This window comes from Scylla paramamosain, chromosome 3 (genome assembly GCF_035594125.1).
Source record: "Scylla paramamosain isolate STU-SP2022 chromosome 3, ASM3559412v1, whole genome shotgun sequence".
Lineage (NCBI taxonomy): Eukaryota > Metazoa > Arthropoda > Malacostraca > Decapoda > Portunidae > Scylla > Scylla paramamosain.
Genome location: NC_087153.1, coordinates 39,109,972 through 39,122,536, shown reverse-complemented (window position 1 = coordinate 39,122,536; position 12,565 = coordinate 39,109,972). Strand labels below are relative to the sequence as shown.

General features: G+C 39.0%; 1 protein-coding gene across 2 annotated transcripts; it reads right to left on the bottom strand.

The window, feature by feature from the left end:
- Positions 1-681: 681 nt before the first annotated feature.
- Positions 682-11,393, bottom strand: LOC135095454 (zinc finger CCHC domain-containing protein 24-like). 2 transcript variants are annotated; one of them, XM_063996305.1, is made up of 3 exons: positions 11,236-11,393; positions 3,163-3,330; positions 682-1,161 (listed from the first exon to the last, which is right to left on the bottom strand). In XM_063996305.1, the coding sequence occupies exons 1-3, from the start codon at positions 11,302-11,304 to the stop codon at positions 1,033-1,035; spliced, it is 366 nt and encodes a 121-aa protein (XP_063852375.1). In that variant the 5' UTR covers positions 11,305-11,393; the 3' UTR covers positions 682-1,032. The 2 variants fall into 2 exon arrangements, with proteins under 2 accessions (XP_063852375.1, XP_063852381.1); XM_063996311.1 differs by lacking the exon at positions 11,236-11,393 and adding an exon at positions 6,475-6,615.
- Between the last annotated feature and the right edge of the window lie 1,172 nt (positions 11,394-12,565).

Genomic DNA, 12,565 nt, shown 5'->3' with positions numbered 1-12,565 from the left:
ATATATATATATATATATATATATATATATATATATATATATATATATATATATATATATATATATATATATATATATATATATATATATATATATATATATATATATATATATATATATATATATATATATATAACGTTATCGCTATTAATATGTACAGAATGGTGAATACCGATAAATATAATCGGCTTTGAGTTTATGATGATAAAAAATTATAAAAGATGCCTGTATATATTAATTACTGTGATAAACATTCCTAGCAAATAAATAAATAAATAAATAAATCTTATGTACAGGAAGCAATGGCGAATATTGGTAAATATAATCGACTGAGTTCCTGATCGCAAAAATACCAAATGGTGCCTCTATACATTAGTTGCTATGATAAGTGTAAGCATTCCTGGAGCGCAGCGCATGCATGGGTCCCGAGGTGTTGGCTGCCGGGGTGCGGTGATGCAGCCTTCAGTCCCCGTGACCGAGACAATTGCCTTATAGTTTGTACAGGAGCCACAGACACTCAGCACTTCTCACTCCTCAGACCAGGACACTTTGTAAGATGGAACTTCTTGAAACAGAACCTTTGTGGATAGAAGCTCTCGCACAGAACCCTTTGTACAAAACTTTCCTAAATTAAAGTACAAATTAAACTATACACGATTGTTTGAATTGAATGACTAAAGGACACACACACACACACACACACACACACACACACACACACACACACACACACACACACACACACACACACACACACACACTAAAACAAAAGAATAAGTATAAATAAATGAAAATAATGATAAATAATCAAGTAATAACCATAAGACGTACTCTCCAATAACTTTAAACATAAACAAATAAATCACAAACAAATAAATTAAAACAACAATCTCGATACTTTCCAACAATCACAAACATGGTTCTTGAATCCCACGAGGTTAGATCTAAGCGGTTTTCCGTCCTACATCCCTTTGTCAACCCGGGGCCGTGCTGGTGTAGCTATGGCGGCCTTGTGGTGTCCCGGTGGACTCCTCATGACTTCTTACGGGGCCACTCCACCATCTCCCAGCAGCGGGTCCCCGTCTCAATGCACCGCTGGCAGAGGTCCATACGGTGCGGCTTTCTCTTCTTAGTGTCTCCCTCTCCTTTCTGAAGCCTTAGCTGTAGGAGGGACGTGCAGGTTAGGGTGGAGTCGTGCAATAGTTGGTGTTAAACATAAGAACATAAGAAATAAGGGAAGCTGCAAGAAGCGACCAGGCTTACACGTGGCAGTCCCTGTATGAAATATACCTACCTATTTCCACCTATCACCCCCATCCATAATCTAATCTTCTCTTAAGCTCCACTAATCTGCCACTCTATTTGAGAACCAATTTCTTCCTTTCTCTTTCTTAAACCTAAATTTTTCAAGCTTGAACCCATTATTTCTTGTTCTATCCTGGTTGCTGATCCCAAGAATTTTGCTTATAGGTACGTACAGTCACGGTCATAAGTTGTCATGTTTCGTCATGATGAATCGTGACCAGTTCAGGTTCCTCGCACTCCTCTCCTCAGGACGCATTGTTGTTCAAACCTTACAATTCATTATGACACGAAGCAGGACAAATTATGATCGCGGCTGTACATCACGTCCCTCTGCTGATGCATTTCGAGTCTGGTCTGATGTAGTGAAGTGTTGGTTATACCCAGGTCCCTCTTCCCAAGTTTCTTTTTTCAGGGTCTTATAGTGTTGGGTAAATATTACTGGTAGGTCCCTGTTCTCAAGTGTGTTGGGGTTTTGTGCAGGTAGTGTTGGGTAAGCATACGTGTCCCTGTTCTAGACCTTTCTTGGGGTCTTATCTTGGCTGTTGTAGTGTGGGATCTACATAGTCCCTGTTCTCAGTTAAGTCATGAAAAGTAGAAGAAAAATGTTGATGTTGTTTAGAAGTGATCGTATTTTCATTATCCAACCTCCACACTACCAGACACTACCTGACAAGACACTACCAGACCGTTTATAGTCCTCTTAGATTCCATTACACAAAGATTAAGTTTCATAACGTTCACCTCTTAGATTCCAATACAGAAAGTTTTAGTTTTGTATTGTTTAGTCCTTTTAGATCCCTACACATGAAGGTTAAAGTTTCAAAGCGTTTAGTTCTCGTAGACTTCAATGCATAGGGGTTCAGTTCGAAAGCGTCCACCTCTTAGATTCATAAGAACATGAGAAAATAAGGGAGGCTGCAAGAAGCTGTAAGGCCTACACGTGGCAGTCCCTGTATGAAACACGCTTAACCATTTCCACTTATTATCCCCAACCATAAATTTGTCTAATCTTTTAAAGTTCCCTAATGACTCTTCACTGTGTTCGTTCCATTCATCTACCACTCTACATTTGAAAACCAATTCCTTCCTAAATTTTCCAAGCTTTAAACTCGTTGTTTCTTGTTCCATCCTGATTACTGATCCTGAGAATTTTGCTTACGTCACCCTTATTATAACCCCTATACCACTTAAAGACTTCTATCAGGTCCCTTCTTAACCTAGGTCTCTCCAAAGATTGTAAATTTAACAGTTTCAGTCTCGTTTTGCAAGGAATATCCCTCATCCCCTGTATCCTTTTATTCATCCTTATTTGTACTAACTCTAATTGACCCAGAACTGCACAGCATAGTTTAGATGAGGCTGACTAGGGCTTAATACAACTTTAATATTACTTCGGGACTTCTACTTTTAACACTCCTAAAAATTTATCCTAGTACCCAATTTGCCAACTTCCAATACAGAAAGGTTTACATTCAGTGTTTAGTTCTCTTAGATTCCAATACACGAAGGTTCAGTTTCCAAGCAACAGTTCTCTTAGATTCCAGTACATAGTGATTCAGTTTCAGGTTCTAAGTGCCGAGTCAATAGGAAGCTTTTGAAAGATTAGACAAATTAGACAAATATATGGATGGGAATGACAGGTATATAAAAATGAAGCAGACATGTTACATACAGCGACTGCCACGTGGAAGTCTGATGGCTTCCTGCAGCTTCCCACATTTCCTTATCCCCATACGCCCATTATGATTCTTTCAAAAGGCTACAGAGAAAGAAAGGTTCAGTTTTAAGGTGTTCACAGTCCTCTTAGGTTCAATTTCTTAAGTTACAATACAGACTATAACTTTTTAATCTTTTTACCTGCTTATAAGGATAAACACGCGAGTCACAGTCCCTGCAGATCTGGTAACAGTTGGCCCAGGAGTTAGCTGAGGTCCACTCCTTGTCACACTCCTCGCAGTAGAAGTGCCCGAAGGCTCTCCTCTTCCCCTGGTACGGTGTTAGCGCCTTCTTCTTCTGCCCAGGCATCTGTGAAATATATACTATCAGTAGTTTTGTTGTTGTGTCTGTTTGAGGGCGTCTGTATAAAGGCTATGTATCTTTCTCTTGGTTATTCTCGTTTTTTTTTTTATTATTCTCTTTTTTTCTTATTTTAAAAAGTGGTTTTATTTTTTTTATTTTACTTATTTATTTATTTATTGCCCAGAGCTGGTCTTGTCACGTAAACTAAGAAAGGAAGGAAGGAAGGAAGGAAGGAAGGGAAGAAAAAGAAAAACAAAGAAAAAAAAGGAGAGAGAGAGAGAGAGAGAGAGAGAGAGAGAGAGAGAGAGAGAGAGAGAGAGAGAGAGAGAGAGAGACCTTATTCCGTGTTCTTAAATGTTTATTTTTAGTCACCAACACAATTCTACTTATCAAACGCCTTGAAGATGATAAACCGTGTTCTCATGTCTCTTTTTTTCACCTGCTGACGGTGGAGAGCAAAGCCTGCATTCAAAAACTCTTAGCTCTCTCACCACGACTATTTTCAAAGACCATAGAGATGAATAGCCGAATTCTAAAGAGTCTTTCTACTGTTAACAATATAGAAATCACGTTAATCTATCACTAGAACCTTAAAAACAGACCTAAAAACCCGTATCTCTTCAGCATACAAGAAGTAAAGCCTTTGGAAAGTGGTCGAGGTTCGGGCAGGTGTCTCAAAATACTGTCATGCCCATCGTTAACCCACAAACACTGCCTCATTGAAATTCCCAAGCAAAAGATACCATATTACGTTACAGTTAAGCACACATTCCACCACTGTGCTACATTATGTGATCACGTGATGGCAAGCATACGTACTGAACTGCAGGAGGGTAAAAAATTCTCAAGTACTGTCGTCTTCATCTCCGCAAACTTTTCAAAGGGTTTTTATAATACACGTTGGCAAGATTCTCGAGGATATTCTCATGATTCAGGTGATAAGTTTACTTTCTTACATAATTATGTAAGAGAGAGAGAGAGAGAGAGAGAGAGAGAGAGAGAGAGAGAGAGAGAGAGAGAGAGAGAGAGAGAGAGAGAGTTTTAGTATTGGTAAGCATATTCGTGAACTTGAATCCCTTGTACGACACGGTAGTAAACGTTTTAGTATGGGTAAACATACCAATGAATTAGATCCCTTTTAAGATATGTTATGATACGTTTTGGTATTTGTAAACATAACTGAATCCTTTTAAGACAAGGCAGTAAACGTTTTAGTCGTGGTTAACATTAATAAATAAGCAATACCTCTTTTGACATGGCAGGAAACGTTTTAATACTACTAAGCATAAATAAAATAAGGTAAAATAAAATTAAACTAAATAATATAATAGAATTTCTTAAAAAAAAAAAAAAAAAAAAAAAAAAAAAAACACGATAGAAAACATATTAGTATCGGTAACAAATAATCGAATTCTCCTACACGCACGAAAACGTATCACATGATAGAAAACGTGTAAGCTAAAGGGGTAACTTATAGAATATACTAGTCGTACAACGTAACAGAAAGCCTGGCCTTGAAATACCACAATAAACAAACAATGACATATTAATTCTTTCCCCGAACCAGCGAGGCGTGGTAATTATTTCCTCACCCTACAATCTTCATAGTTAAAAGTCCTTTCCTGTCTTAGTTATGTCTGAAATTCCTTACTTTTCTTTAATGTGATGGGTAACTAGTTGGATTTATTATTATTATTATTATTATTATTATTATTATTATTATTATTATTATTATTATTATTATTATTATTCTTTCGTTGTACATAATAGATAAAATAGGATAACAAATCATTATTCCTTTTATCCTAATCAAAATCTTATTATCTTCTCTAATCTCGATCATCCCAACCTAACTAACTAAGCCGCCTTGAATACCCCGCACCTTACGCTGCTCGAGCACTTAATACCACTCTTAACACTGGCGCGGTATATCAGTAGGCAAAAGACACCATTACAGACAGATATTCCGGCCATTCCTGTATCTTCTTTTGTTGTCATGATACCAACTCCCGAGCTGCTAAGTCCTGGGAGGGAACTGTCAAACGTTTTGATGTCTCGAAGATATGGATGCGGGAGAGGAGGAGGAGGAGGAGGAGGAGGAGGAGGAGGAGGAAAACGAAGAAAAGAAGAAATGATAGGAGTAAGAAGATAAATAAATGAAAAAGGAGAAGAAAGAAACGAAAGAGGAAAAGAAGTGGGGAAGCAAGAGGAGGAGGAGGAGGAATACATAGGAATATAATCTGTACTACTTTAAACATACCCTAGTGTAATGTACTGTACTTACTTTAACGTTTTCAAAGGTATTTTCAAGATTTACGTGATCGTTTAACAGGATTTCCGCATAACCAATACAACAAGAAAAAAATACATACACACATACACACTAATAAATAATCACATCTATAATCTTAAAAAAAAAAGTCTTTATGACAGTACATTTCAAAATACTGAACAATAATAATAACTGAAGAGTAAATACGACTTTGTACTGTCAGTTGGCGTGAAGCATTCCTAGCTCAACCGTCTACTCCCAGTCTAGGCACTCTGTCCTCTGCCGTCGGGGTGTCGAGGGAGGCTGAGGCGAGGGCGCAGCAAACGTGTTTTTCCTGAGGCTGCCTGTGATGCCCCATACTTCCTTATCTGACCTCCATTAACACCGTCCGGCTCGGCTTTAACACATCAGCACATCGTTTTCTTCCTAGCCCTCGCTGTTATTCTCCTCTCTCTCTCTCTCTCTCTCTCTCTCTCTCTCTCTCTCTCTCTCTCTCTCTCTGGCGACTATAACGATGACGATAACAACAGCGACAACAATAATAATAAAATAATAATAATAATAATAATAATAATAATAATAATAATAATAATGAACAATCTTGTAGGCCTCACCACTACGACGTATAAAAAAGTATGAATAATCATTACATCACCATCACTACCAACAACACCAACACCACCAAATATAACAAAAAGCACTCACGCAACCACCAAAACCAACACGTCACGTCACACACACACACACACACACACACACACACACACAAGCAGCTATCAACACTACCACGTGACAACCCGCCCCGCTGCCACACACACACACACACACACACATCTTTACCTCCACCACCACCTTATCTTCTGCACTCAAACACATACCGTCCTGTGTTGTGATGGGTGTGAGGAAAGTAAAGTGTTGTCAGCTGAAGTTGCTGTTGGTGTTGCTTGCTAGCGAGTGAGGGAGTCAGTGAGAGCCAACGAGTGCTTGCGCCCGCGGTTAAGCGTAGCAGGCTGCCAACTGAGTCAAGGCACAGGCCGGAGACGGGAACAAACCACGTACGAGTTTATTTTTCTTTTGTAGTGGTGGTGCGTTCCACGATACGTATATGTGGTAGTGAGGTTGACTTTATTGTTTGAAAGTGTTGATTATGTGACTGTTACTATGCCTCACCAGTGTACTATGTCAGAGAGAGAGAGAGAGAGAGAGAGAGAGAGAGAGAGAGAGAGAGAGAGAGAGAGAGAATTTTCACCATGATTTATTCAGCTATTTTTTCTTTTTTTTATCATTATTCAACTTCACAGGCAGTAAAACTAATCATGACACCACCATCTCAACCCTCCCTCGTGTATATGTGTGTGTGTGTGTGTGTGTGTGTGCTATAACATCCCAACCCACACCAACTTACAGCCTCTTTCACCCCCCCCCCCACCACCACCACCACCATGACAACAGGACCAGAAACACCTACACTCAGTGACAGGAGGTACCATTGTTTTGATAAAGCACCATTCACACAAGCATGAGAACTCAGCAGAGGATGCGAGGCGGCGTGGCAGTGACCAAGAGGGACCATAGCGAGAAGCGAGTCTGGCCCCCCTTCCGCTGCGCTCTCCCGGGAAAGGAAGGAGCATCCGAGCACCCTCACCTCCCCGCATCTCCCCTTCTATCTCTCTCAGGCTCCCACTGCTTTGAGGCATGATGCAACTCCAGGGTGGTGTTATGGTGAATGCGGTGTTATCTATTCTATTCTTGTTAATGCGTGAGAGAGAGGGAGGCTTTAGCATGAATATGAGACAAGTTGACGAGCTGACGAGTTGAGTCTTGGTCTGGCAAGGGTTCGGGGAAGCGCATAAATAACCTGCTTGAAGTGTAAACGTGAGAAGCTCCGTGCATGCAGCTTTTCTTCCTACTTGGCTTACTGGGAAAAAAAACAACAGATGGTTACAAGGAACATACGCAACGCGAGAGTCTTAGTGAGTGACAAGGCTGACCTCAACTCGCGCGCGTTCTCAAACGTTTCCGCGTCTCCATTCTTTCACCATGTTTCTGTGAACGTTGGTAAGGTTTCTAATGTTTTTTTTATTATTCTAGCGATGGTTTAGTAAGGTTTCTGCATCTCCAATGGGATGAAAGCACTGGTACAGAAGTAAATAAATAAAATGACAGTGCATCCCCAAACGTTTCTGGGTCTATACTCTTTCACCACCCATCAGTTTAAGTTGCTGAGGTTTTCAAGGTTATTTAAATTATTCTAGTAATAGTTAATACTTTCTGCATCACCAGTTGGAGGAAAACACTGGTAAGAGTGACGGCTTATTGGGAAAGACAACATATGACTTCAAGGAACGAACGCAGCATGCTGAAGAGGCTTGATGAGTGGCAAGGTCGTCGTCTGCACTGCTTAAGCCACAGTGAAGCGCTTCGCAAACGTTCCTGCGCCTTGCTTTTAACTCCTTCCTCACGGTCCGGTATAACTTATGTATCGAGGTTTTCAAAAGTGTTTCCGTGATTTCTTTGACAGTTAAGCAGGATTTTTGCATCATCGATAGGAGGAAAACATTGATGCTAAAGAAAATTAATAAATGAAATGACAACGTATTCAGAAACGTTTCCTCGTCTCTTCACTCTTTCATCATGCTCCAGTGTGCGTATCGAGGCTTCCAAGGGTATTTTGATGATGCTAGTGGTGGTTTAATAGGGTCTCTGCATCACCGGCGGGAGAAAACACTGATAAGAAAGTTCAGTACATCCTCTAGCCTTCCTGCGTCTCAGTTCTTCCACCATGCTTTGTAACACTGCTGAGGTTTTCAAGCGTGTTTTCATGATTTTAATGATAGTTTAATAGGATTTCTTCACCATAAAATAGGAAGAAAATACCCGTAAGAAAACCTAACTTATCTCTAGCGTTTGATAATAATGTTTGTGAGAGGTCACAGTGTTTTGAAACATCACGGGCCTATTATGGTCGATCGTTGCGTGGGAATCTGACGCAGCTACAATCTCACGCCTCCCTTTTCCTTTCCTAAATGTGTCATAGCCGTTTTTTTTTTTTTTTTATTATCGTTTTTTTTTTTTTTTAAGAGCAACAAAACACGTCGGAAAGAAGTAATGAGAATAAAGGGCTAACTGAAGATGCCAGTCCCAAAGAGAATTGTCCAGAAAGATGATAAAACCACGTGGAGAAGTGTCTTGAATCGTCCCTCCAGCAAGAGTTCAAGTCATCATGTCAAGCTGGCGTACTCGAGACAGACTGCAAACACAAGCACATCATTCGTCACCGTCCCCCATCAGTCCAGTGTTAATCTCGCTGACTGTTGCGCTCAGTTATCAGTTCAATCATCAGTCACTCATAAATCTTGCTATTCTTCACTTTAAGATTTCGGTTCATTTGTACTCATCCATTCAGTGTTTGTGAATCACTGCATGTATCATTCATACCCGTCAGTTTTTTTTTTTGCGTAAATGCGAATCTTTAAGTTGTATTGGTTGCAAACTGTCAGAGAGTGGAGTGTAAACCAAGGGATGCTGAACTCAAACAAATGGTAAGAAGACTACTATGAACTTTCTCATTTACCGTAAGAATATAACATAACTATAACAAAATATCCAAAATAAACTTATGTTAGCCGCAAACTGTCAGCGGGCGGAGTGTAAACAAAGGGAGGAGGGATTTCCGGGAGGCTAAGAAGATAGTATAAACTTTCTCCTTTACCGTAAGATTAAATTCAACAACTACTTCACCGAATCCAAATCGACTTGAATGAGCCGCAAATTCTTCATCAGGCGGAGTGTAGGCCAAGAAAACTATAATGTAATTTTTTTCATTAACCAGAGATCAATCGCAACACACACACACACTAACTAACAGTTCATCTCAGTCATCCGAGGATGTGGCGGGACAAGGCACAAGGGAGTCGCTGTTCGCTGTTCAGTGTTCAGTGTTCATGCAGGCCAGCGCGAGAGGCCTTGAACCGTGAAGAGAGAAGCGGCGCGTCCTGACAGTGACGTGCGGTGTTGACTGTTCATTGCATTCCCCGGTTACCTTATCTCGCCCCTCCCACGCTATCAGCAGTGACACACGGACCGGCCACAGATGACGCATGCTTGTGGGAATAGAAATGTGTGGAGCCGGAACACACACACACACACACACACACACACACACACACACACACACACACACACACACACACACACACACACACACACAAGGATAATAAACAGGAAAGTCTATGAACCTTACACACATACACAATGGAGTGAAATTAGTAAACACGATAATACGAGTAAGTTTAATTAAGAGGAGAAAAGAGCAGAACGAAAGGGGTTGAGGTTCAGGGAGAGGATGAAGGAAAACATGAGCAGATGTATCAGTTTCCTTCAGAGAGAGAGAGAGAGAGAGAGAGAGAGAGAGAGAGAGAGAGAGAGAGAGAGAGAGAGAGAGAGAGAGAGAGTGGCGCCACGTCTGTCAGGCAGGGCGGGGAGGGACAAGCTTTTTTAGCCTCATCCTGATCAAACCAATGGCTTAGCTTGACTGATGAACGCTGCCGTTGTGCGTGTTATTCACTGCACTCGCCTCTTCCTCACGTCTGAAGGATTACAACAGTGCCACGTGCGAGTATTTACTTAGTTTCTTATTACAGATTATTTAGTATTTTTGTATGATTTCACCTGTTGTGCGGTACTGTGGTTGTCTCTCTCTCTCTCTCTCTCTCTCTCTCTCTCTCTCTCTCTCTCTCTCTCTCTACGTATTTGTTTTAAGGCTTTGTTGTCTTATCAGGAATATTTTCAAAGCTATAGAGATTAGTGGGAATCTTATGGGTAGTTATTTTATTATTATTATTATTATTATTATTATTATTATTATTATTATTATTATTATTTCACGATGACAGTGCATCTTTTACTGTTAGCATGATGAGAAAATGTCACTGAAAAGGATCCCAGTAATTTCCACTAAAACTCTGGTGCGGAAATCCTTATTTTTTTATCGCTAGAATAATGAACTCACTCTTAAGAATAACGTCCACTTATGCTGACCTATCACTAGAATAAAAAAATAAAAAAATAAATAAATAAAATAAATAAATAGATAATAATAATAACAATAATAATAATAATAATAATAATAATAATAATAATAATAATAATAATAAACAGCTCCCAAAAAAATAATAACTTCCATTACAACCTGTTCAACTGTAAGGAAGGATATCCCAGAAAACCGCTATAACTTCCACTGTAGCGTGTTAAACTGTCACTGGAATCACGAAAAAGCACCTCCCCCACAAAAAAGGAGGAAAAAACAAACTAATTTACACTACGAACTAAAACTATCACTGGAATCACGAAAAAAAAAAAAAAATAATAAAAATAAATAAATAAATAAAAAACACTCAGAAAACCCTTAATAACATCCATTAAACCATGTAAAACTACCACTGGAATTACGAAAAACACAACAGCTTCCACTAGACCCAGTCCAAAGCAGTCGAAATAACATACACATACACACAAACACACACCCACCCACACCCACACACAATCAAACCAACTAGGCAAGTACCATCACAACTACATACACACGCAACATCAAACCAAGTATCTACAAGACGAACACAAACGCACGCATTACTAACTTCTTTCTTGTGACCCTTAGACTCCTTCACTGGGGCCACAATCTTCTCCTTACTCGGGTTCTTCACCATGCTGGCTCGCGTCTAGATCCCGTACTAGTCTCTGTCCCGCCCTGGCAGCGCTCTATAAGTATTCTTGGCGGGCTGGGTTGTCAGAGGGCGTTGCTTGGCTATCTGATTAGCACGGTGGCGGTGAAAAGTTCTCATATCAGCTGCAAAATTATTTGTTAGTGGGTTTGGTGATTGATAATTGTTTGTTTTGATTTGGACTTTTTTTCCTCATTTGTAAATTTTACTGTGTGTGTGCGTGTGTTCGTTCTTGTTGATTTGTTCTTGTTTGCTCTCGATTATTTATTTATTTATTTACTCATTTGTGTGTATTTTCTTTCCTTCTTTCTTTGTTTTTGTCTTTCTTTTCTTACCTCTATATTTTAATTCAGTATTCATCTGTTTATCTATTTTCATGTTCTGTCTGCTTATGTTTGTGATTTATCTATCTACTTATTTACTTATTACTTATTTAGCTACAGCTAAGTTAAGCTGTAGCTCGATTTGTTAGGTCTTATCATACTGATTTTACTATCGTATTTCTTTTCTTTTTTTCCGGGAATGGTTACGATAGCATGGAATAAATCAGCCTTCCTGTTTATCTATCTTTATATATATATATATATATATATATATATATATATATATATATATATATATATATATATATATATATATATATATATATATATATATATATATATATATATATATATATATATATATATATATATATTTTTTTTTTTTTTTTTTTTTTTTCTTTTTCTTTTTTTATAGTCGAGTGTTACAATGCGAAGGAAAAAATCTGTTCTCTTTTTTTTGGAAAATAAAGTCTGTAAAAGGTAAAACAAAATGATGATGATGATGATGATAATGATGATGATGATAATAATAATAATGATGATAAATGAAAATAGAAATCGATCAAATAACAATAATAATAAAAGGGAAAAGGAAAAAAAAAATCAAAATTTAAGGATACGAGAGAGAGAGAGAGAGAGAGAGAGAGAGAGAGAGAGAGAGAGAGAGAGAAAACCTGCCAATATTACCACACATTCCCGTCTCAATCCTGTCGCCCCGCTGTGGTCGTGTTCCTGTAAACTCTGGTAAAGCTGTTTGAACGTGAAGAGTCTCGTTCCTATCTGCATTGCCTCACTGCCCCAATCAAGCACATTGCCTCACTCTGACTCTGGACTTCAATCTTGCACCGGAAAGAACCTGATAAAGTCATCGCCCTATAACACACACACACACACACACACACACACACACTATGCTAGAGAAA

What these genes read in the sequence shown, in the direction of transcription:
- LOC135095454 (XM_063996305.1), bottom strand. Translation starts at nt 11,304, where the DNA reads ATGGTGAAGAACCCGAGTAAGGAGAAGATTGTGGCCCCAGTGAAGGAG. An exon ending in CTAAGGGTCACAAGAAAGAA is followed by an intron (nt 3,331 to 11,235) that starts GTTAGTAATGCG and finishes TATATTTCACAG; the next exon opens with ATGCCTGGGCAGAAGAAGAA. An exon ending in GTGTTTATCCTTATAAGCAG is followed by an intron (nt 1,162 to 3,162) that starts GTAAAAAGATTA and finishes TCCCTCCTACAG; the next exon opens with CTAAGGCTTCAGAAAGGAGA.